At 36.8% G+C, this 25,071-nt stretch overlaps 4 protein-coding genes across 6 annotated transcripts; all 4 read left to right on the top strand.

Moving 5' to 3' along the window:
• Nucleotides 1–1,595: 1,595 nt before the first annotated feature.
• On the top strand, nucleotides 1,596–12,250 carry ubn1 (ubinuclein 1). 3 transcript variants are annotated; one of them, XM_043241716.1, is made up of 18 exons: nucleotides 1,597–2,039; nucleotides 2,830–3,112; nucleotides 3,640–3,741; nucleotides 3,827–3,925; nucleotides 4,011–4,151; nucleotides 4,270–4,367; nucleotides 4,494–4,917; nucleotides 4,990–5,060; nucleotides 5,155–5,284; nucleotides 6,270–6,388; nucleotides 6,530–6,643; nucleotides 6,729–6,872; nucleotides 7,306–7,356; nucleotides 7,521–7,560; nucleotides 7,666–8,121; nucleotides 8,684–8,921; nucleotides 9,276–9,374; nucleotides 11,397–12,250. In XM_043241716.1, exons 2-18 carry the CDS (start codon nucleotides 2,900–2,902, stop codon nucleotides 11,447–11,449), a joined length of 2,592 nt encoding a protein of 863 aa, XP_043097651.1. In that variant the 5' UTR covers nucleotides 1,597–2,039; nucleotides 2,830–2,899; the 3' UTR covers nucleotides 11,450–12,250. The 3 variants fall into 3 exon arrangements, with proteins under 3 accessions (XP_043097638.1, XP_043097646.1, XP_043097651.1); XM_043241703.1 differs by having other exon boundaries at nucleotides 1,596–2,039; nucleotides 4,270–4,917; XM_043241711.1 differs by lacking the exon at nucleotides 9,276–9,374 and having other exon boundaries at nucleotides 1,596–2,039; nucleotides 4,270–4,917.
• A 1,527-nt stretch (nucleotides 12,251–13,777) lies between these two features.
• On the top strand, nucleotides 13,778–18,160 carry zgc:136472 (uncharacterized protein LOC678514 homolog). The gene is made up of 11 exons (XM_043241973.1): nucleotides 13,778–13,997; nucleotides 14,515–14,721; nucleotides 14,859–14,992; nucleotides 15,740–15,877; nucleotides 15,968–16,075; nucleotides 16,164–16,289; nucleotides 16,397–16,594; nucleotides 17,001–17,121; nucleotides 17,219–17,400; nucleotides 17,596–17,685; nucleotides 17,779–18,160. Exons 1-11 carry the CDS (start codon nucleotides 13,832–13,834, stop codon nucleotides 17,839–17,841), a joined length of 1,533 nt encoding a protein of 510 aa, XP_043097908.1. The 5' UTR covers nucleotides 13,778–13,831; the 3' UTR covers nucleotides 17,842–18,160.
• A 3,409-nt stretch (nucleotides 18,161–21,569) lies between these two features.
• Nucleotides 21,570–22,436, top strand: LOC122342505 (proline-rich protein 18). Its single transcript, XM_043236339.1, has one exon. The coding sequence runs from the start codon at nucleotides 21,570–21,572 to the stop codon at nucleotides 22,434–22,436; it is 867 nt and encodes a 288-aa protein (XP_043092274.1).
• Nucleotides 22,437–23,755: 1,319 nt separating this feature from the next.
• Nucleotides 23,756–25,023, top strand: gng13a (guanine nucleotide binding protein (G protein), gamma 13a). Its single transcript, XM_043242402.1, has 3 exons — nucleotides 23,756–24,158; nucleotides 24,289–24,386; nucleotides 24,730–25,023. Exons 2-3 carry the CDS (start codon nucleotides 24,289–24,291, stop codon nucleotides 24,833–24,835), a joined length of 204 nt encoding a protein of 67 aa, XP_043098337.1. The 5' UTR covers nucleotides 23,756–24,158; the 3' UTR covers nucleotides 24,836–25,023.
• Nucleotides 25,024–25,071: the final 48 nt, after the last annotated feature.

Here is a 25,071-nt window from a genome sequence, read left to right as displayed (position 1 = left end):
GAGAGAGATAGCGAAAGCATATGCGTCCCGAATTACGTTTGAATAAGTTTGTGATATGTTAACATGGAATGGAATGCGACAGACTGCAATTATGACGCCTTTGTGACTGTCAAATTCGATTCATAAGAGCCTGCTCCACGGCGAGCGCCCGTAGAGAAGGAGCTGAGGTGAATCTTAATGTCGCTAAAGAGAAGGCTTAGACATTTCCACCAGGAGGAAACGAAAAGCAGACCGAGACGTTTTATATGAAGTCCATAAAAAGGACCGCCTTTATTGCCAGCGTTTCTTGATGCTCAATCGGCGTGAAATGGCTTGACGCTTTAAACCGATCTCGTCTATCGTTCGCGTAGTATTAGAGGCACTGGTTGGTGGTGAGGGTGAACCAGGTGTGCGACCATCTGGTCCAATACTCGCTTTCACTCTCCAACAACGAAAAGTTTCGCCCTTTTTAACAAAAAGGGTTTGAGATGTGCAACGTACGCCGTGCTGGACCAGGTTGCGGTTGTGAAATAAAAGAGCTGACAGTGGTCAAGTGTGACATGTTTTACTTCAATGGCACTTCGAAGGCCACCGATTTCCACAGAAACAGATGCAGCAAGTCTCTCCGCTAATTTTTGTCATATCTGCCGCACAGCATGACGTCAGGTTCAAATTATTATTCGGTATTCTGTACATGTCGGTGTGTTTCTCTGTACAAGTCATTGTTTTTGAATTATCCAAAAACGACAAGTAAACAATTTAACAGGGCCTATTTAGAGGGCCTGAGTGGCGAAAGGTTTTTAATTAGTGTCACTGTCATTTCCACAGACTTTATTTGTGACGCCCCACGCCACAAATTAGCAGTTGAACGACCACCGACTCCATTCGGTCTTAAGAAATCTGCTGCCATCTATTGGCCATCTTTTAGAAGCGTTTCATTAATATCAACGTCACAACACAAGTCCGTTTCTTCCCTGAACTGGACCGGATGAGAGTATAACGGGCCATGTTTTCCACATGATAGAAATATATTTATAATGCTTGACATTTAATAACTTAATTGTAATAATAATAAAAAAAAAAAGAAAGATGGAGAGACAACTTCTGTTTGAGTGAAACAGCATCTTATAAACACGTCAAACACTATATTCGAACACATTGCAGTGTTTATCCTTGTATTTTTAGTGCATATATTCAGTGCATAAAGACTTCTCTTCGAGCATTTAGTGGTGAATGTCTGTTAACTTCGGCTGTGTCCGTTCAGTACCATGGACAGCGACAGTGTTGCTTTTGCGCGATAAAACTGCGAATATCGCACACATCAAAGTAGCCTACATATTAAGCCAATGTTAGGTAAAAAGCAAAACGTGATGCCGCGTTGGTTGCGAAATTTATAACGAAGATAGCCTATGGCAAATGAGAAAAGAATGAGAACTCAGCAGTAACTGTCTATTAGCCGTCTATTCTCCAGTCTCAGCTGTTGGCGTGCATCAATGTAACCACAGTAATGACAACATGATTAACGCATCAGTACAATAATGTTCCTTTCCTCATGAAAAATTCAGGCGCAGGATGATGACGACTAGACTGACTAGACCCGGGTCCGTCCAATGACAGCAGGGAACGGTGATTTTGGAAATAGTTGTGGGTGTCCATATCAGTGATGAAATTTCTCTAGTAACAACGCATCGCTACTAATATAACTGATCGTCAATACCACATCGAACCAATACGGAGCCTCGTGATCGCCAAGGTGAACCGTCGAGCGATACAAACCGGAGATTTAAAAAACCAAAAAAAACAAAAACGACTCCCGTCTCCCGTTTGCGCTTTGCATCTGAAAACGACAATTCTCCATTGCCATGATAACTCAAGCGAATGCTTTGTGGAGAGCATCCGACTATCGGCGTGACAACGGCTGCGCGCTTCACCGAGGGCCGCGGAGATAGAATGAAACGAACGCTTCCGAAGAGACTGGACGTTAGAGAATTCATCAGAACATGCCGTACAAGACGGCGCCTCAACGATTCACCGTTACATGACATGGATGAACATCCGTGGTATGTTTTATTTATAGCTCATTCCTACAGATGCGGTGTATGTATCGGTAGTGGAACCAAACCGGTTCCGGAAGACATATTGTAAAACACAAATATATACCCGGTAGCGCACCGGCAAGCGCAATACGCTGTAGAATGTATTAATTCGTAAATATTTAGTGCTAACGTTTTATCGTACATAGTCATTATGACATATATATTTTTAATTATTTAATTATTTTTTCCCCCACTACGCAGCAGTTGCGTCATGGCGTCACGCGAGATGTAAAAAAAACCTTACTTTTTACTTTAACAGGCCTACATCTTTCGAAGTCAGGAGTTTACCAAATGAACAGAGGGACAAGTAGGCTACAGAATAATAGGTCACAAGTTTTAAAGTTTAGCTACTTACCACAAAACATATTAGCAGGCTAATAAAAGCGCTTTAAAATACTTGGTATCTGTGGGCTGATTTCTACTCGTGCGATTTATTTTGTGAAAGCTGATGGTGAGGTTCAAAAAAGTGTCTTCATTCAGTTTTGAATCATTTACGCACGTGACATTTTGACGTTGGCACATATTAGAAATGTAAAAAAAAAGCCCGACACGTGTAGTGCAAGGGGGTTGTTTATTTTGCTTTTGAATAAACAGAAACAACAGAAACCAAAACGTTGTTTACTTCCCTTCGTCGTTACTCCACATCAAAAAAAAAAGTTTGTAAGCTGAAGCGCAGGCCTCCAGGAGCATCGAGTAAACGCCGCGCGCGCTCACCTCCCTTTTAAAGTGACGCTTGCTTCAATTGGCTTCACAGGCTCATAATTAATCAACCAAACGCGCACCTGTTCGGGAAGAATCGCGGAGTGTTGCTGTCGGTCTGAGCAATGGCCGCGCCGAGAAGAATTCATCTCACCGCACTCTCAAGCAATGCACGCTTTCCTCTTCCCACCGTCCCCAGTGCCACCGACCAGCCCGTCAAACAGGGCTTACCGGCGCCGGCACCCCCGCATCCTTCAACGAGAGTGGAATTAAAACTCTTCGAGTCGAATGAGCAACGCTGCCCGGAGTTTAGCTACCCGGATTTGATCAGCGCAAAAGTAAACAAACAGCGACACTGATGTACTTTCTGAATTTGTTATGAAAATCATGATTTTTAGGCATTTATAAGCGCAATTTCTGAACTGTTTGCAAGAAATGCAAACGAATATAAATGATTTAAGTTAAATTATTTTTAATCAAAATATTTTTTTTAATTTTGTGGGAAAATAGTCTCGAATTAAATACCTTTTTGATCCAGAAGTGTTAGCAGCAGTAGTGTCAAAGTAAGCATCTACCTTACTGTTTAAATTTAGAATTACATTTAATCTTTAGTAATTAGTGTGTGTGTGTGTGTGTGTGTATATATATATATATATATATATATATATATATATATATATATATATATATATATATATATATATATATTAGTGCTTTGATACAATTGTTAAAAGCGCTCTATAAATAAAAGTGATTGATATATTATTATCTAACTCTAAATTTATCAACTGATATGTGTATTTTAACAGTAACCAGTTAAATAGGATTTAATTGCATTTTTCAAGTCTTCTTTTCTCATTATAAGGAAACCACTGAGATAAAGAAACCTCTAACGTTAGATGAGGTTGTGGAGAACCAGGAGAGAGATGAACTGGAGGTGCTTGTAAAAAAGTTTGAAGCAAAATATGTGAGTATAACCTCTGCCAAGATTTACCGTGTTAGTGCTGCGGCGACGAAGTACATTTCGAAAGTGACTCCATTTTCTTGTTTAGGGTGGAGCTGGCAAAAGAAAAAAAGACCGTTTACAGGATCTGGTGGATATGGGCTTTGGTTACGATGAATCCGATTCATTCATTGACAACTCTGAGGCCGTACGTTTAGTCATCGCCTCTGTTCCCTCGATAGAACAGCACGCGAATGTTTGACTCAGGTCTTCTTTTTCTGTGCATGCCGCAGTATGATGAGCTTGTCCCAGCTTGTCTCACCACCAGATACGGAGGCTTCTACATCAACTCTGGAACGCTGCAGTTCCGGCCAGCGTCTGATGAGGGAGAAGAGAACGAGAATGACTTTGAGGGCAGCGGTTTTAAACCTAAGGTGTTGTAAAAAAAAAAACCTGCATCTCCAGCTGTATGCAAAAGATTGTTTAGGACATGAACACATTTATTTGTCACCATACTTTATTATGTCTTATTTGGTCCGATCCCTTTCTCAGAAACGAAAGCTTAAGCAAGGAAAAGACAAGAAGATTGGGAAGAAAAAGAAAGAGGAAGACATGCTTGCTAGGAAGGAAGAAGAGGAAGCAAGAAAGAGGTTTTCGCGGCTGGATAGATTAGTGTTTACTACCCTGAAGAAAACACACTTTCCAAAATATCCTATAGGAGTAATCATTGATTCTTTTATAAATGCCCTCATTGTTTGCTTTTTCCTTCTTCTCAGCACCCTGCCAGACAAATCGTCTGCGAAGAAGAAGAAAAACAAGAAGCCGCTGAGCATCGACAAGATGCTGAAGAAGTTCCACAAGGAAAAGCTCCAGCAGCTGCAGATGTTCAACTCTAGAGAGAGAGATGCTCATGCTCTCAACGACGCCATGCAAGCTGAGGTTCAAGAACCGCCCATATCAGCTGACCCCCTTCTCACGCTTATTGGTTCTGCCAGTGCAGATGACCTCCTTCAGGCGGTCAAAGCAGCAGAGCAAGACTTTGACTTAGATGGACTCCTGGGGGAGCCGCAGAACATCTGCTCTCCAAGCCTGGAGGACAACAGAGAGGCTCTGGTAGTGTCCGTCACTGAGAAACCCCCTACATTACTTCCCGATGGTCTGCCGCCTATATTAGAGGAGCACATTAAGGAACTTTCCCAGGTATTATTTGCTCGTACAACTTTTGCAGGGATATGCAACTTGCTCTCATGCATTACTTATTTTGGTGTTTAGGCTGTCAAGAAAATTGAAGGGCAAAACAAGATGGAAACTTTGTCTTCAGAACTCAACAGTGTTCTGCTAGAGTAAGTTGCATTACGTTTACTATATAACAAATCTGACTTTGTATGTTAAGCCGGTGCGCTGTCTTAAATTGATTCCTTCTCTTCGTGTGTTCAGTGTGGAGGTGAACTCTAAACAGCTTAGCGGCAAAGTGCGCTCCAGAATCTTCTCCTATTTGGCATCACAGCTGTCCTGCAGCAAAGGCACTCTGGTTAAAAGAGCCAAAAAACTCCACAGTCTACAGCAGGTCTGTGAACTTACAAAAATGATGCTTCATGGCGTGACATGGCTCTTACTTTTTTAATTCCTTTCTTGTTCTTGTTCTTGTTCTTGTTTTTTTTTTTTATATATCTGATTCATGAGTGCGGTTTAATCCAAAATCTTGAATTTTGAAAACTAATTATAATAGATTTAGAAAAGGTTCCAAAATGTATTATTTAAAGGTTTGAGGTCAGATTTTTATTCATTTATTTTTTTTAAAGAAATTAATACTTTAGCAAGAATGTACTGAATTGGAACATGATAAAATTACGATTAATCACGTTCAAAGTAAATATTTTTATTGGCATAATATATCTGTGTGTACTGTGTATATTTATGTGTGTATGTGTAAATATATACAACACGATACAGCACGGCTATTACCGCTTCACCAAACGGTTCTGTCAACAATCAATAATACAGCATAAAAATGTTCAGTGTGTTATGTATTTCAGCAAAATTAAATGTCTGTTAATAATAACATTAGATATGCTTCGCCAGACACTTTGGCTTTGCGTCGTTCCTAATTTATTCACGATACAGCACAGCCTCTCCTCTACCTTATTGCTTACATATAAATTATATGAATATAAACATTATATATATAAATATTTCAAATATAAACACATTTTTCTGGGTGTGTATTTATATATTCATAAAAAATATACACAGTGCACACACATGTAAACTATCTTTTATATTGGATGCAATTAATCTCAATTAATTGTGTGACAGCACTAAAAAATGCTAAATATTTCATATAAACGTTGTTCATTTGAACATTTTTTCTAAAACCGTAACAATTCTACAAATATGTATTGCGTTTTCAACATTAAAATTACATGTGTATATAAAATTATTATTATTATGTATTTTCATATAACAACTCTAAACATGTAAATGGATGTGTGTGTAACTGAAATCCAGTTTATTGTCTTTGTAAGCTTAATGCACTGGTCATGTGTTATCAGGATGAACAGCTGCGGGAGCTGCTGAAGAAGCTGGAGAATGCGGTTGCCAGGTCCATGCCAGAACAGATCACCCGTTTCCAGAATCACTGCCAAGCTCACTCTGAAGCCAGAGCTGCCAAGTAATAAGTCATTTTTAATGTTTAAAACCACGATCACTTTCACTGCATCACTGTATTTTTACTGACTTTTTATGTTTTGCGGTTTTCTATTGGAATGCAACTTCGATTTGTAGTATATGTATGTTCTTTTTGTGATTTAAGACTTGAGGCTGAGAAAGAGAGGGTGATTGATGGCTCTGATGAAGAAGAAGAGGAAAGGAGTGGAAAACGAGTGTTCGGGCCTCGCAAGAGGTTCAGATGGAACGAAGAGATCAGGTCCAGTCTCTCTTGGGTGTACAATGTATTATTCAATTATATATGTCATCAGTATAACCCAATATCACTGTATGGACTTTTACAGGGAGCTGCTCTTTGAGATCGTCAATTTGAAGATGATTATTTATGATTCCGAGTCGCTTGCGTGCTCTAGTTTGGAAGAGTATCTGAAAGCATTCCTAGAGGCCGATGTTAAACCACTTTGGCCTAAAGGATGGATGCAATCCAGGTATGCAAAGCAAATTATTAATACTTTGATATTTTGAACATAATTAAAATTAAGGCCAAGTTAAGTTGTTCATCGTTTACAATTGACAAGTAATTCACAGTAAACTTGTCTGTTGCTCTTAAACACTGAAAGCTGAGGTTTCCAGCATCATTACTCCAGTTTTCACAGTCACATGATCCTTCAGAAATCATTCTAATATGCTGATTTTCTGCTCAAGAATTCTTCTTCTTCCTCTTCCTCTTCCTCTTCTTATTATTGTTATTAGTGTCTTTACTGTCACGTTTGATTAAGTGAATGCATTACAAAATCAGATCTTTTGCTTATCAGATGAAAAAGAAAGACTCAACCATTACTGTTCAGCCCTTAATATACATGAAACCTTGCTTGGGGATAATTGTTATTAATAACTTTATGTCTGTCCTGTTCTTAATAGGATTTTGCTTATAGAAACACGAAAAGCCCATGGCCACATTACTGGTGTTGTGTAAGCTTGATTCTACTACACACTTCCTAGATACTGTATTATTCATCCCTTCTGAAGAATATTGTTTATAATGTTTTTTTTACTCTGTTATCAGAAAAGACGAATGTACACCTTCCTAGTTAAATAATTAAAACCCAACCAAAACCTTTTTTTTTATTTTACAGGGCAAGGAAAAAGCCAATAGGTACAACAAAACTAAAAAAGGTACATCAGTAAAAACTGCAAACCCCTGCATGATGTTGCATTCTGTAGTAAAATAGGTGGAAGTCTGGTCCTAAACCTTGCTCTTTCCAAATGTTGAATGCACAGGTCAGCTCCACCCCTGAGGATAGTAAGAATAATCCAGAAATTCAGGGCCCACCAGCACTTAAACGCAAACGCTTGAGCGTACCTGTGAGCATGCAACCCGAAGCCACGCTGAGCACCACTGCCAAAACCCCCTCAAACACACAAACATCTGCCGCCTTCTCCACCCATCTTCCTAATCAGAACCACAAGGAAGGTAACAAGATTGAGAACCATCATACCAGCACTCAGAGAAGTCCGGTGACGGCAGAGGGAGCTGGATCAGTCCAGATGATGTGGAGCAGGTCTGCTGTGGATTCGGATTCAAAGCGGCTCCAGACTGGAGAGAGGGCGACTCCAAAACTGACGCTGGTGGCTCCGCCGGATGGTGCTGAGGGAGACTGTCCGTCAGTGGTGCAGGGAGTGGCCAGGCTGCTCACCACGACCTCAGTGGGTGACACGCCAGTTTCTATGGCAGCAGTAAGTCATTTCAAAGAAAAATGGAAAAAGGACACACATTGGTTGCTTCTCGGATGCAAGACATGTCATTTCTGTTTGGAAATCCTTTTTCTTAATCCCAACTTGCGATCTGGGATATAATTTTTTTTGCCTTTCTACTAATAATGATAAAAAGGAGAGAAAAAAAACATTACTTTAACTAAAAAAGTAACAATACTTCTACAGCATTTATTAATCTTAGTTAATGTAAGAATCGCAATTCTTCAGAAATCATTCTAAATATGCTGATTTGGTTGCTCATGGAGAATTACTTGTCAATGTTAATAACAGTTAATATTTTTGTCCTTTTTTTAAAACATGTTTACTGAAAAGAAATTTCAAAACAACAAAATTGATTAAATGTTATGTAACAAATTTTAAATGTTTACTATCAGTTATGATCAGTTCAGTACATATTATGTAATACAAGGTTTTTGGTCAATTCCTTTGGAGCTTAAATAGGAAAGGATTTGTCTGAAGTACTGAGGTTTTTTGCACTGAATAACACTTATGAATAACACAATTTTCTTGACTTGTGTTTCAGGCAGCCGGTGAGATCTCCTGTGGAAACCCAGCTCTTCCCACTCCTTCTCTATCACTCCTTCCATCCTCTTATCCCAGCACGGTACAGCCGGGGGTTTTACCGAGCTTTGCCCCCCTGCATGCTCTCCCGTTCCCTGGGCTCAGCCCTGGCACCAAACTCCCTGGACAGCCTCAGGCCTGCAAAGGAGCTGTTTTTCCTGGCCCAGCAACTGGAAATTTCCAGCATGGTCTCGCACACGGTGAGCAGATATTGATCCTGAAAATAACCATGGAACTTGGTAAGCATCATCTCCGTTTGTTTAAAGGTGGAGTGTGTTATTTATGCTCCAGTTACAGCACAAAATAGAATTGATTCCAGAACTATTCTAGCATTTTTTTTAAATGACACGCTTCACCTTTAGCTACATACAGGGGCTTAATAAATTCATAATCTGTCATGATCTTGTACTCTTGTCTTTGTGTGCAATGGATATGGACGAGCTGAAGCACAACTCTTGTGTGACGTTTAAAAGCACTTTGCACCATCGCTGTAATGTTACATTTGTCATCCTGGTGTTTTCTTCTTCTTCCTCCTCCTCTCTTTCCTGTTTCAGGTAACTCCATGCTGTGCTCTAGCACGCTTCATCTTCTCTCTGTCCCTGTTTCTTCTCCTGCTCCTCTTCATTCTTTAACACCATGGCTCTTTGGTTTAGGTAAATCTACACGCCTTTGGGAAAGCCCACAGGGATGGTTGAAACGGCCTCACATTGTTTGTGTTCATCTTAATTAGGTCTGCACAATATATTGAAATAATAAAAACTATAAAAATACAAAAAATTATTACTATTCTTTAAATTAAATTAAATTTATAGTGTTAATGTAAAAAAAATTTTTTTTCCAATATTGTGCAGCTCTTGTTTTGATGTTTGCTTGCTTTTATGTATCTTTTTTTTTCTGCTTTTTATTTAGACCGTTTTAAATTTAGCTTTTTTTTGCTTTCTTTGAAGTGTGACAAGTAATGCATGAGTCTGAGTTTTAGTTTAGTTCATCGTTTCTAGTGTTTTATATATAGATGCCCTTGGTAAATATGAGTAAAGGCAAATTTGCATTGTTGTTCTTTCATTCAAAAATTTCATTGCAGTAAAATTGAAAGTATAAAATCTCATATGAAAGAAATGTTTTTTTCTAATGCATGTTGGCCAAAATGATTAGCATCCCTAGAAATTCCTAAGAGTAAAATAATTCCATTTTTTTTTAGCACACCAGGGAGCAGGAAATTGTACAGTTATTACTTATGTTCCGCAGAATTATTAATATGAGGAATATAAAGGCCTAATTTCCTTATTCATCCATTACAATGAGTAAAAACAAACAATTAAGTAAAAAAAAAAATTGTCACATTGAAAATTTCTATTTCTACCATCAGGGCAATAATTAAGAAGTTACAGTCAACTAAAGATGTTACAAATCTGCCTAGAAAAAAGAAGAACGTGTGTCTATGTCATCATAATGCATGGTGAGAAGGATAGTTTGAGTGGCCAAAGACTCTCCGAGGATCACAGCTGGAGAATTGCAGAGATAAGTTAAGTCTTGTGGCCAAAAAGCCTGAAAAATACAGAAAAGCTCCTACATGACCATATGTTGTTGGGGAGGGTTTCAAGTAAATTTCATCTCGTGCATGTCCAGTTGTCAGACATGACTGGAACTTTGAACAGAAAAAAATAGCTTTTCGGCAGCAAACTCGCCAGAAAACTGCTGGATCTTTAATGTTGTAGGCCTGTTTTTCTGCCAGAGGTCCTGGGCGTCTTGTTCAGATGGATTCTGTGAAATACCAACAGATTAAAACAAATCTAAACCCGGCTGCCTCTGTTAGAGCTTTCATCAGGACAGTAACATTAAAAAGTCCAAAAAGCTTTTGTTCTGCAAACTCTTTAGCCATTCCAGGAGAAAACTCAAGGCTGTTATCTTGGGAAAAAGACGTTGCAATAATTGGGTACCAATAATTACTATGAGAAAGCATTTATTTCACAATGAGATTTCCCCCCGTTTTCAGTTGTTTTATGTCAGTGACGGATTAGAACTTAGTAATTTTTTGAAGGAAATTTCTAAAGGATAAACAGGGCAGATTTATTTTCACAGTCGCCTTTGCTCATATTTACTAAGGGTGCTAACGTTAGTGGAGAGAACTGTAGTAAATAATAAATGACATTTTTTTGATGTTATAGTTGAAATAAATGCAAAGGTACACTATTTCTTTAAACAATAAACATTTGATTTCATTTTAGTGTTTTTAGACATCATAAACTAGACTTTATGATTTCATTGTTCTCGTTTTGTAGTGTTTTGAAATCAACATGAAATCCAAATGGACTCCATTTACTTGTAATACGTTTGTACATTTGAATTTGAACTTGTGTAATATGTTCCTCACTCATTTTCCAAATCAATAAATCGCATAAATTAGCCATGCAATATTTCAAATTCAAATTTTATTTGTCACATACACATACATACATGGTACGACATGCACTGAAATGTTTTTTTACAACCGTCCAGCGTCAGAATATATTTAAAATGATAAAATATTGTCATATGAAGGAATTGTCAAAATATGGAAGTAAAGTGGGTCATGAGTGCCATTTCGTGTTGATTGGTTCAATTAAGCCAGCATTACATTGAACAATCACATTCAGCGTTATTTTAAGAAATTAAATAACGTTTTGTTTTTATGACAGATGGAAGCCAGATGCACACAGATGGTCTAAATGCTCGGAGAAAGCTACATTAATGGCCATTAGAATGAAATGAAAGATGGCTGTTACCTAAAGCAAAATCTGCTACTTTTCGTATGATTATGAAGATGGAGCTGACAGAACGTGGATCTGAATTCAAATTTAAAAGAGAAGATTAGGAGACATTTAATTTGTATGTTTTAGAATCAATCTTTTTCAAAAAAAGTTTATTTGGATAAAAAAAAAAATGCACTTATTGAAAATGGACATAAGGACTATATCTATAAATCTTTTTGTTTTTCACAGTATTGATTATATTTAGAATGATTTGACCAGCCGTGTGACCTCAGTGCAGTGATATGCACTTGTAACGCACTTACTTTCAACTTCTAAGGCAGATATTTCTGTATTCTACACCTCCTTAATTTCCATCTCTCTCTCTCTCTCTCTCTCTCTCTCAGAGGGGATCTACCAGTTAAGATCCACAATCCTAACTTATTTATGAAATTAAATGAACGGTTAATTCCAGGTGGTGTGGGTTTCCACGCTACAGTGTTATTTTCAAATACATGTTTGCATTGAAAATATAAAGGAGCTCAGAATCTGTTGTACTAGTCAAAGCCAGAGACTGCACTTTTTCTTGTTTTCTTGATGTTGTTGTTGTTGTTGGACTGGGTAATGAAAATGATGCCAGTGTAATGATCTCAGGGCTGTTTAAGTACGGTGGCCGAGTTATTGAGTAATGCTGCAATATATGTAGAGAACATGCACTCGCTTTTGTTTTTGAACTTACTGAAAAATGACTTTGAAAAAATATTTGAAGGTGTAATGTGGAAATAAAGTTTCCTAAAATATTCTATTGTTGACATTGTGTTGTTGCGGGTCAGATTTTCTTTAGTTTTGTAGCCTTTTTGCCATTTTTATACATCCAAATGTTTAAATTGAATACTGCCTTGTCAAGCCTCACTTTGTATCTATGCAAAGTTGGAAAAAATGACCTGAGGTGAGATTTTAGGGGTGTGCAATATTGACATATTTCTCAATATATTTTTTTTATGTTATCGATAACAATAATTAGACCATATTCAGACTGTATGTTTGTGCTGGTATCTTAAGGGCTACCATAGACAGTTGATTCAGTAAGAATTAAACTTATCTTTGCAATGCAGGGGAAACACAGAAGCCCATTTAGATGTATTGTTTAGTGCAGAACATGAATGTATTTATCCTGCAGTTACAAATGCATAAATAATGTTTTGATATATTAAACAAAACACTGATATTAAATTATTTAATTAATGAAACTTTAAATGTAGAATTAAAACCGCCAGTAGAAGGCATCATATAACTGTTAACAAACGAGTCATTGCGATTGAACTGAATCTTTTAAACGGTTGATTGATTCATGAACAAAACGTCGCCATGCTCCCTGGAGACGCAAAACAGTGGATGTGTTTGGAATTATTTTTGTGGACGAAATAGAGTAGTATGGTGTCTAAAACGTAAGTATCTTAACATGTTTTTGAACTGCAGTTTTAAAAGAAATCTATATTACGTTTTGTAATCGCGGTCATTTTTGTATAAAGAAACGTCACAATTTGTGTGATATTAACTATGTAAAATTATATACGCATAAATTGTCTGTCCCCATATTTAGAATTTTGTGTTTGTTCTAAATGCATTTCAAAATCATAATCTAGAGAACAATCATGCGGTGAAAGAACTAGTGCGCACGCGCACTAGTCAACACTTCACGGTACTCGATCATGTCAAATCACACAACAGTTAAGAGATTAACAGGCGATATATTTCGCACACCCCTAGATAAAATACTTTATATGGTAAAAAAAAAAAACATACAGCAATCGGATCAAATTATTCATTTTAAAGTAAACTGGTTTAAGCTGGTCATGTGATGGTCTTAAGATGTTTCGACCAGTTAAAGACCGGCAAAGGACCGTCTTAAACCAGCATCCCAGCTTCAGAACATGCATAACCAGCATATATTGTTTTTTTTCAGCTGGGTTGTTCAGTTTATTCAGATGGAATCTGAAATCCTTTACAAAGAATGGCTGTAAGGCTACCCAAATTCACTGTGAAATCTTTTTGTTGCAGTGTTTCAGTATCAGACTAACGCTGACTTTTAATGAACAGTGACCTCTTTTGACAGATATGTCTTGGTAACTGATGTTTACTTGGTCACTGATGTCTTAATGGAGTTCAGACTTTGCCATGTGCACTACAGGGATTTATGCACAAAGCAAGAAGCTATTGTTCTCCGTCACCCCCAGACTGTTAGACTTTTATCTCTCTTCGTATTGGCTGTAAAGGGGCAATTGCCAAAGTACACACTGATATCGCCTATAGATACACGCCTTTTAATGTAGCGCTTCATACTTTCTCACACACCCAAAGGTCAGAGAGTCAGTGAAGGCAGTATGAAGGTGTACGTTGCGCTTCGCCTGATCTTGTGCTTGTATTTACGCAAAGCTCTGGCGGAGAGCGATTCCAGTGCGATCCTTGAAGACAGAGACGTTCTAGTGCTGACAAAAAGCAATTTCGAACGAGCTCTTCAACAGCACGAGCAGCTATTGGTCCATTTCTGTAAGTATATCTTGTGTTTTTATGGCTTTCCTGTCATAAATCCAGCTCCACAAGGTGACGAATCAATACTTCAACGCAAAGTGTAGCAGTAGGCTACTTTTTTTGTAAATGTAATGCTTGTTTTTCTTTATTAAGACCCCTCCAATTGTTTCCGAGAGATTTTAACATGAATCATACCTAGATGAATAATGGTGGCGTGGGGTTTTGCTTGAATTTTATTGGAAAGTTGCTGGTTCGATCTCCGCAAGGAAGGAACCATGAACTATCACCATTGCGCCTTTGAGCCAGTAATTTAACTTTAGTGGGTTTTTGCCTTGGATGAAAGTGTCTGATGAATGACTGTCTACTTGCTAATGAAGACACATAAGCGTATAAAGAAGACAGACTGGAAGTGAACTGGAAGGCAAATTAAAGTCAGCACATTTGGGACTACTACAAAATGCTCTTTTGTACATTTTACGCTGCGTGTTCGCAACAAGGAGTAAACTGTTGCAGCTTGTTCTTGTACCTGCTGTAGACGCGCCTCTTTCTGGACAGTCCCTTGGTTCCATCCTTGAGTTTCGAGAAGCGGCCGGTGCACTGAAGGAAACCGAGTCTGATTTGAGACTGGGAGGAGTGGATGTGAAAAAGGAAAAAGATCTTGCTGCATCCCTTAACGTCAAAGTAATACCATCACTACGACTGTACCTGTCTGGAGACAAGAACAACCCAGTGTACTGTCCTGGTAATGTTGAAAGATGTGCACTGATAACTTTCTGTCCTTGTTTAATGACTCCTGTGCCTTTCCAAACTCCAACAGTGGGATACGTTCTTTTTAGGATCAGTATTTCATAATGTTTGTTGTGTGACTCCACCCCCTAGATCTTAAGAGCTCCGCCTCCATCCTAACGTGGCTTAAAAGAAGAAAAGGGCCGAGCGCTAACATCATCAGTAATTTCACACAGCTGGAAAAATTTATAGGGGAAGATGAGCTTGTTGTGCTGGGATTATTTAAGGTAATTAGCTAATTAATTTTAGTCTTTTTATTAAGCTATGTTCAATTAAAAAAAATATATATATATTTTCCTCTCCAGTTTTATTGGTTCATTTCAGTCATAGCCAACTGTTTGCAGAAGTCTTGTAAGGCATCATGTTTTATTTTTGACATAAATATATTTTATTTAATTCCTATTTATAATGTTTTTAGTGGAATGACTTTGAGTTGTTTTGGAAAATTGTTCAAATGATTTCAGCTGATATGGATACATAACTAAAGATGCTTGCTTGACTTTTTGTTCAGTGATTTTTTTTATTTAAATACTTATTGATGCTTTAAAGTGGCAATGTAATACCTTGTCAATTAAAAATTAAATCGTATTTATCATGCCTTTCAGTGATTGTCCATATTTGATTAAATTATTTTAATTTTGAATTGTATATTCATTCATGATTCAGCCACATAAAGACGTATTGAAGCCTTTAAACATCACTATTAATATTTTGAAAAATATTTAAATGAAAGTTTCATTCATGAATTACAAGTGTCTTTTGTAATTTCCTAAAAGAAGTTGCAAAAGAATAATTTCAATAAAGATTTATTCATGATTAAGGCATAACTACATATTTTTAAGCTTTAAAATGTTGAAAAATGTTTAGCAAATTTAATCAAATTATTTCAAAAGAATCGAAATGAATGTACCACAAAGATGATTTGTTGTATTACCCGCTTATAATAATGCTCATCGTTCTTCACACTACTGCAGGATCTCGAGGAAGGCATAGTGAACGTGTTTTATGAAACAGCCGCTGACATTGCTGACCTGCCCTTTGGGGTAACAGGACATGATGAGATCTTTAGCAAGTATGAGATTAGTGGAGATACTGTTCTTCTCATAAGAAAGGTAAGAATTTCCCAAAAATGTCATTAAAAAAGTATACATTTTTATAGCACATCCTGAATTGTCTCATCCCTGTATACATCATTTTCTTAGTCTGAACCTGACAAGCAGTTTGAGATGCGAAGCAGCACCGTGAAGAAAGATCTCGCTCAATTCATCAGACTATATGAGATGGAACTTGTGACTGAGTACAATGGCAGGGTAACCTTATTTAGGTATTTTTTACATAGGCATTATGATACCTGGATGTATAAAAGCAAACACCTTTCCTTTTATCGGTTCCTACCAGACAGCATCTAAGATCCTGAACTCAGAGGTGCTGAACCATTTTCTTCTGTTTATTAATAAGACTGAGAAAGGATTCGAAGAGATATACCATGCTTTTAAAACCGCTGCAGGAAATCTCAGAGGGAAGGTCAGTGCCCTTTTGGCTTATTTAGACATAAACCACGTAAAATCCGGTACACCTCGAAGTCAACAACAGAAATGTCCACAGAAATACAGTATGATATTGTTTTTCAGGTTCTGTTTGTGATGATTGACGTGAGCGAGGTACGGAACGGACGTGTTATGGAGTATTTCCGTGTGAGGTCAGAAGAGGCTCCTCAGGTCCTTATGGTCAATCTGTCAGACCACGTTCAATACCAGCTCCCATCTGATCAGTTCGACACACAAACTCTTTTAGAGTTCTGTCTCAGTTACCTGGGTGGGAAAGCTAAGGTGAGTATAGAGAGAAAAATGAAACAAGTGCATTTTGATGCTTTCTATATTTTCATTATCGCACTGTAAATTAACTGAAATTCCACATAAATGTAAAATTTTTGTATAAAAATTTAAATCAATTGAATTAAAACAAAAGCTAAAAAATACTTAATTAAAATTTAAATAAAATTAAAAATAAATAAAAAACATCTGTATAGATATATATATGTGTGTGTGTACATTTATATATAAATGTTTTGTTGATTATAATTTTATTTATATATAAAACATTTTTACATTTGATAACTGAATACAATTTCAAAAATATTATATTTATATAACTAATATAAAATGTATAGAACTCAAACAGCCTGTATTATTATTGTGTTTTATAAGCATTTTATTATTATTGTGTTTTATATAGCCTAAGCTGCAAAGTGAGCCAATTCCTGAAAACTGGGACACACAGCCAGTGAAAGAGCTGGTTGGGATGAACTTTGAAAAAGTGGCTTTTAACCATAATAAAACCGTCATTGTCTTGTTCTGTAAGTACCTCAAACGTTTTATATTTCAAGTAATCTGTGTTAATCAAATAAGGTGTTAAACATGATCATTTTAAACATGAAAGCTGTATATCAACAGATGCACCGTGGAGCAGTGAAAGTCGTGCTCTGTTTCCACTGTGGGAGGAGCTTGCTGAACATTTTAGTGAAAAAGATGATGTTGTCGTTGCCAAAATTGACATTACAGCCAACGACATAAACCTTCATCTAGGAGAAAAATACCCATCGATCAAATTTTTTCCTGCTCTTTATTCAGAGAGGGTAAGCAGTCTGTTACAACTAACTGTAACATTTCTGCGATTTAGAATTGAATATCGATTTTAAATCCATATCTACAAAAGTCGTGTTATTAATAGTTTGTGTGCTAAAGAAATAAGTTGTTTATTGTATTGTTAGGACTGTCCATGATGTAATACTAATATTTTATTATAATAATCATACTAAAATGTTTGCCAGGTAGTGCCATATTCTGGCAAGAGGAAGCTGAAACCTATAATAACATTTATGAAAAAAGAGATTGAAAAAGCCAAGACGGACAAGGCAAAGGTAAGATATTTCTCTCTCATAATAACAGGCATGGATTGTTTTATTGATTTATTTATTGTGCACGCTCATGCTAAGCTTGTGTATATGCTGCAGGAGGAGGAACGGAGGAAGAAGTATCTGAATGAACAGAAGGCTGCAGTAAAAGAAGAACTCTGATCATTCAATGTAACGGCTATTAGAACAGCTTTATTGATTTGTTTTGAACGTTTTAGGTGTATACGACCATTCAAAGGTTTGGGATCGGAACAAAGTTTAGTATGCTCTCAGATGCTACGTCGATTTGGTTGGAAAAACAGTAAAAAGTAATATTTTCATATATTTTAAAATGTAATTTGATGCAAAACTGAGTTGTCATTACTCCAGTCTTCATTCTAAGGTGCTGATTATCTGCTAAGGAACATTTCTTCTTAAATTGTGCTCCCAAATGTTTTTGTGGAACCCATGACATAAATATATTATATATATATATATATATATATATATATATATACTGACACTGTTGATCAATTTAATGCATCCTTGCTGAATAAAATGTATATTAATGTATTTGAAAAAGTAAACATTAATAATTGAAGAATGTAAATAATGACTTATCCCCAAACCGGTTAATGCACTTATGACTGTCTTTACTAATTTAAAAAATGTAGTACGTTGAAAATAAAATATTGACAGTGCAGCTCTTAAAAAAACACTGTGGCATACTAGTTGACTATATCAAGATATTTCCAGTTTGAACAATCTTATGAGCATATTTTCAATATGTTTGTGTAAATGTCTTGCACTTCCCATAGTGCATCCTGATGAAAATTTATACAGTTCAAAAGATCCAGAATCTAGTAAGACAGGAATAGCATTAGTCATACCACAACGGTAGCAACGTAAATGGGATATGCAAAAGACTGGTAGACATCGGTATAAAAAATACTTTGAAATAAGTAATATGTAGCATGATTAAGATAAGTGGAATCTTGCATAAATCAGAAAGCAAGCTGGAAGCTGGAAGCAAAGATACGAACAGAAGGTGCAAATAACATGACATTAGAAGTAATAGCTGTTAGGTAGTGAACTTAGAAGAATTAAAATAAGTTATCTAATAGACACAGGAAACTTCTTGAGAGTATAAGGAATGATTTTATCCTTCTCACTGTCACTCCACACTCCAGTTGGTGGCGCTAATGCACCAAAAGTGGGCTTGCTCTTTGCCAACATGTTGTTTTTTTACCTTATTGAACAAAGTGAAGTACAAGCATAAATGACCGCTAAACGACGTTACAAAACTGTGTTCAATTAATTTGGGTTCCTGCTCATGTTGGTGTGAAGGATGTTCTGGGTTAACAAACTCTTACGATTAAAACGGGCTAACAAGTTCCGTTAAGAAAAGCAGAAGCTAAAGTATACATAAGGAAATATGCGCAATCAGTATGGCATGTATTGGTATGGTATTGAAAGGAACATGTATATAATATACAAAAACAAGTTAGTGCTGGGTGGAGGGAACTAAATGAAGTAGTCCTATTCTTGTCTGAAAATAGGACTACATTCTACATTGCTAAGCTACATTGTTTAAAATTTAACGGCATCCGCTTTGACTGCAAAAGGTGACTTTTACTTTTTATGCCAGAAGCGGCATTTTGCGTGTAATAAATTCTGTATTCTGTAGGGAGAAAGGCTCTATTTAAGGGATAAATAAACCGTTTGGGCCAGTGTACATCGATTGAAGCAGTGCATTAATATGGAACGGTAAATAAACTGATTTGGAACTACTTGCATACCTGCCAGCCAATCAGAATCGAGTATTCAGACAGACCGTGGAATACGAGCATGACTTTGTATCACAAGTTTATTAAAGAAAAAGTTTAAAAAGTTTATTTGCTTGTTTTTTTCTTCTCATGCTTTATGGCAGTCCTTTAGGCACGTATTCTGTTCCTCACTCCAGTCCAGTCGGCGGCGGTAATGCACCTATTGGTTTCTCCAATAAACACCAAAGAAGACGAAAAAGAAAAACGAAGCGCAGATAGGAGTAATATAGAAAGCAGTGATCGCCAAATTCACTGCAGAAACTATCAGTGCAACAGTGCCAAACTTGCCTTTTATTGTTTTCCCAAAGACCCTGACAGGCAGCCTAATTATTCACAAAGGTGTATAAAAAAACAGCACACTGATTATACATTAACACAAGGAATTTCACTCTGGTCAACAGATTAGAAGATATATAAAGATATGCCAAAAGCAAAAACTAACTGTAATGTGAGGTAAGTGAATAGGCTGCATGTAAATATCGAAAACATTATAAGTGAACCTCAGAGAATGGTTAAAAAAAAAAAAAAAAAAAAAAAGCAGTTTATGACCCCTTTAATTAGGAGTCAGTTATAACTAAAATATACAGAGAGGGGAAACATTTTAAAACCTAGTTAAAAGAGTGCAGAAATATATCAGATGCAAACATCTGTAAATAAGCCTGCACTTAATCTTAATGTCATGTGTCAAATTTTATTTGTGACCTACATGTCATTAGAAAAACCTTATGATTAATATTTGAATGTATTATATAATGTTTTTCCAGAACAGTTATGCTGTGCCAGAGTGTGACGTGAAGGTGACATGACTACTGTATTGAGTGACATGAGATGAGGTCACGTGGCTAGGTATTTGACCAGTAAGGTTGTGGGGAAATTCAGTCAGTGATGGTCACTATAAAGCCAGTCAGTATAAAGCCTTTACCACAGATATCCCTGCTGATTTACAGTACACACATTCCCTTAAGGACAAAGAGTACACCCCCCTTAAATTAAGAGAGAAGAGTCTTACAGTGCCCAGCTTGGATTTAGTCATAGCTCTAGAGTCTAAATAAGTGTTTATACTTGAACCAAAACTGGCAAAGGTTTTCACTACTTACATCTTTGTATGTTAAAGATGATAAACCAGATAAAATTAGACGGCTTCACTTTTAAAAGCTCAAAAGTCATAACTATTTTGATTTTGTTTCTTGAAATCTATATCATTAGAATTCTAATTACTTAACATAGGCATCAAACAATAAAGACATATTTTTACCCCCAGGCAGGCAGTGTGTACAGGTGTAAACTCCAGACCCAGAAAGAAATAACCACAAAACTCCTAGAATGCCATGATAGTGACAGGTCTATATATTTTCCAGAGCAATGAATTGACATCATTGTCTACAAAATGCTGATGTCGGATAAAAATTAGCATCATGAATACCGCATGCTGTCATAATCAGATTTTAAAGACACTGCATGCAGGAAGACCCTTTACCTCATCCCAAAAAATAAAGATAGATAAGTGTAAGAAAGACTATGTGACCTTTTAAAGAGATTAGGTTCTGTAAACTCCAAAATCCTTTAATTGGGAAAACGCTGCGTGTGACACGTGTGGATCAGATACACTTACTAATGCTTGACAGGCACTTTGATTTACAATTATATAAAGAACTCTAGGCCTTTTTTTCATTTTAAAATTGCAACCTAGAACAACAGAACAAAAAGTTATTGTTTAGAACAATTTCCTTTATTGCAGGCGGTAATGCAGGGATTATGTATGTGAAATTACAATACTTCACTTTTATCACAAATGTTGGGTTTAACCACTGTGATAGACTGTTTGGTAAAAAAAGAGCTTTTGTAAATCAACTCTCATGTGCATTATTACCCTTACAATCAGACAGTTCAGGAAGACTGCACTACTGCAGTGAATGTTTACATCTCAGTCCGTTACGTAACTCTTAAGCTGCACGTGTCAGGCTTACCTTCTCCAGGGGATCTACACATCGTCCCGTTGCCAAGCCCCTTTTCCATTACCCTATAAAGAGCTAAACTATCCCTGCACGCCGTTTCTGCAGTGGCTGTGTCTGAAGAAAGAAGTGGATGTTGGGGGCTCTGGAAATAGCAGTTAGTCCTAAACATGCAAAAGATCAAGTCTCTTTTTTGTCGCGCTACACCTCCAAAACTGAATTCTTATCCTACCTGCTGCTCTACCTGGTGAAGATGCCTTTCCCGCCTGTAACAAGACCGCGGAGTCTTCCCAGCTCGGGCAAAGAGAAACTTACAGGACCGTCGCCTATCATTCCGGTCAAAGCCGCGGAAGAGAAAAGTTCTGTGAAGGAACGGCTCAAGAAATTGAGCAAGAAGGCCACACCGCACAAAAGCAAGCTACCTACCAGTCGAGCCCCTTCTGGCATGAGGATGGAGTGTAAAAGCACTTGGATTACTACTTCACGACCCGCTGCTCCTCCAGGTTCCTCGACTCCAACTACTTCTGGCAATAGTACCTCTACAACCAATTTGGCAACAAGCTCCTCAGTGAAGTGTTCTAGCAAGAAGATGTTTCCTGTCAGCGTTTCATCAACAAACATTCCCACAAACTCTTCATCAGGATCAGGCCATGGACTGAATAGTGAATCTAACTTCTCTCTCAACTTGACTCCCGAGGCCACCTTGCTCCTGCAGAAACGTAGTCGTGAGAAGCAGCTCCGTGCCGTCCGTAGCACCGTAACAGCACCGCACCAGAAAGACCGTCTGTCTGTCAAGTTAAGTTCTCGATCCCACATCCCACTGAAGATCTCTCTACTAAACGATCGTCACCGGTATGACGATGTGGAATACGAGGAAAATGAGCAGAGTGTGGATCAGAGCGTTCTTCTGAAATGTTCTGAATGGTTGCGAGGGGTGGAGAACGCTGCTGGAGCTACGACCCTGGGTAGAGTGGACAAAATCAGCCAGAAGAGCATCTAATCGATCAGATGCTCGGTGTCCTCTTTTTTGTGCCGACTTGAGAAAGGTGGTAGTTTTGAGTAGTGGTTGACTGATATGGGTCCTGCAGTGGCTGATGTTGAACTAAAGAGCTGGGTGCCTTATGGCTGATAGATGCAATTGATTACTTACAATTCAGTGGCAGAAATGGATGAGCAAAAGTTATTTAAAAACATTTGAACATCCAACGTTTACATTTTACAATGACAGTTAAAACATAATTTGTTGTCAAGGCTACTGGTATATTTTAGACCTGAAGCACATAAAAATAAATGTCTGGTTAATGGACAGAATTATTGGCTGATGTTGCAGAACATGGCACAAATAATGCAAAGGTCATAGGGGTTTGACTCCCAGTGAATTAAAAATAAAATGCATTGCTTAAATGCAATTTAAATCACCATGAATAGAAGCATCTGATAGATGCATTATGTCATGAAATTAATCGGCCTGGGTAACATATCAGTTTATCACATTCTTGTGATATTTTAAGAGGACTGGACATACTGTGCAGTAACTATTCCTAAGTGGACAACCATGATTTTTCACATTTATTTTTTTTTTGGTTCAAAATGGAAGGAACATTCAATCTTGTTCTGGGTATGATTTGACCTATAAATTATTTATGTAAGATTATCCAGAGTTAAAGTGAAATATCCGACCTTACAATGTTGTGTTTATATTTTTGAATTGTATTGTAAATGTTCTCGTGAAGAGATTTGCACATTTAACATTTTTATGGGGATCCCCCTCCCAAAATGTATTAATTAAAAACATTGATTCAAACATATATGTATTCATTAAAAATTGATCAGACCAGGAATAAAAAGTTTCATTGCTGTCTGTAAGAACACATCAAGCCTTAACTCCACAATCAAAGAGCACACATGACTTTGGTGTTTCTATAAGAGGCTTAAGCGACATGCTTTAGACAGACTTAGCAACTAACAACGTCGCTCACTCGTAGCACTTCCTGATCTCATTAAGAGACAGGTACCTTCACTTTCAACCAAACAGCAAACACGGCCCTACTACTGCATGAATCCTAAACAGACATGATAGGAAGTAGAGCTATGAGCTAAGCCATAAAATTTTACACTATTTTAAAATGCTGTTTATTCCTGAGATGGAAAGATTCTACAAAATCTTACTGACATGGTAGTGTATGTTTGAGTCAACTATTGTAAAATTCATGTGTTTAAAATGCTGTAAATATAATTCAATTACAGAAATCATAAAATGTAACTTTTTTTAGCAAACACACTCACTTTATTATGATTTTTTTGTGGCATTTAAATACCATTTATGGACGTTATCAAGTGACTACTACATGAAAAACAAGTAGTCTCATGATATCACCACAACGTTCATTCTAAAGTTTATTGTCTCTGGAAAACACTAGAAAGGACTATGTGAAGCCAAATGGGACGTTTTGCATGTATTTTACATATAGTCCAATGAGCTAAACATCCCTCCCATTACAACTCACGAAGCAGAGTGAGAATTTGATTACCAAAGTAGTTTGAATGCTGCATAACCTCAAAAATAGGTGTGTATCTCAATCTCCTTCACGTAAACCAGAAATTTACAAAGGGGAAAAAACCCTCCTCTTAAGTAGAACAAAGCATTCAAACTCAAGCTATTTGCTGGAAGACTCCTGAAAATTTCACTCACTTCTACGCTACTTAACTTCACCTTAGCAAGGTAGGCCAATTGTATATTTTGTATACAATTATTTTGTATTGAAATGAAACTACCTAGCTATCATTTACAGATAATTCAGCTTTGAGACTTTGACGTAACATTGAAACAAACAAGATGGATGATATTTTAGATGGATGAGCTGGATGAGACTCAGCTGAAGAACCATGTGGACAGTCTGAAGCAACAGCTAGAGTTTAAGAGAGAGAAAACATCCATCGCAATTCCAGAGTGAGTAAAAAAAAAAGGAAAAAAAAAAGTCTACTGCTTTGGTTTGTTTCAAACCAGTGATTTCCAGCTAAGTATTATATATATATATATATATATATATATATATATATATATATATATATATATATATATATATATATATATATATATATATATAAAAAATTTAACAGTATAAAAATCTTAATAAATCTGTTCTGAAAATATTTTAAATATTAAAATACATATTTTGATTTGTGAAGTTGTACGTTTAGTGAAATAAATCTAGTAAATGATAACCCTACAGATATTTTGTGTGTGTGTGTGTGTATTACATTCTTTCCTCCTATTATACATTTATTTCCAGCTTAATTAAATGGATTGAGGAGAAAACAAATGAGGATCCATTTCTGAATCCAGACATACTGAAGGACAACCCGTGGGTGGAGTCAAGTAAATGTGCTATAATATAGTCCTAGTGCTGAGCTGTCACTCATCACTATGGCAACTGGAGCGACTCCACCCATGGTCATGGTTACACTGCCCAACTTTGACTAGGACAAACATGCAAATTTAAATCTGCTTTCATGTTTATGTTTATCATGCCACGGCATATAAAAAAAAAAAAACTGTTGTTATTTAGTGAAAACATGTATTTATAAAAGTGTAAGACAACTATACAAGACAATAAAAAAAAAAAAAAAAAACA

Source organism: Puntigrus tetrazona, chromosome 1, assembly GCF_018831695.1.
Source record: "Puntigrus tetrazona isolate hp1 chromosome 1, ASM1883169v1, whole genome shotgun sequence".
Classification (NCBI taxonomy): Eukaryota; Metazoa; Chordata; class Actinopteri; order Cypriniformes; family Cyprinidae; genus Puntigrus; species Puntigrus tetrazona.
The sequence above is the reverse complement of the archived record's forward strand: the minus strand, read 5'-3'. Positions and strand labels throughout refer to the sequence as shown.

Excerpts from the sequence above, each read along its gene's own strand:
- ubn1 (XM_043241703.1), top strand. The coding sequence starts at position 2,900 with ATGGCCGCGCCGAGAAGAATTCATCTCACCGCACTCTCAAGCAATGCA. Across the intron at positions 4,918-4,989 it reads ACATTAAGGAACTTTCCCAG|GCTGTCAAGAAAATTGAAGG; the intron begins GTATTATTTGCT and ends TTTGGTGTTTAG. Across the intron at positions 8,122-8,683 it reads CGCCAGTTTCTATGGCAGCA|GCAGCCGGTGAGATCTCCTG; the intron begins GTAAGTCATTTC and ends CTTGTGTTTCAG.
- zgc:136472 (XM_043241973.1), top strand. The coding sequence starts at position 13,832 with ATGAAGGTGTACGTTGCGCTTCGCCTGATCTTGTGCTTGTATTTACGC. Across the intron at positions 17,122-17,218 it reads AACCGTCATTGTCTTGTTCT|ATGCACCGTGGAGCAGTGAA; the intron begins GTAAGTACCTCA and ends GTATATCAACAG. Across the intron at positions 17,686-17,778 it reads CCAAGACGGACAAGGCAAAG|GAGGAGGAACGGAGGAAGAA; the intron begins GTAAGATATTTC and ends TATATGCTGCAG.
- LOC122342505 (XM_043236339.1), top strand. The coding sequence starts at position 21,570 with ATGTTGGGGGCTCTGGAAATAGCAGTTAGTCCTAAACATGCAAAAGAT.
- gng13a (XM_043242402.1), top strand. The coding sequence starts at position 24,289 with ATGGATGAGCTGGATGAGACTCAGCTGAAGAACCATGTGGACAGTCTG. Across the intron at positions 24,387-24,729 it reads ACATCCATCGCAATTCCAGA|CTTAATTAAATGGATTGAGG; the intron begins GTGAGTAAAAAA and ends ATTTATTTCCAG.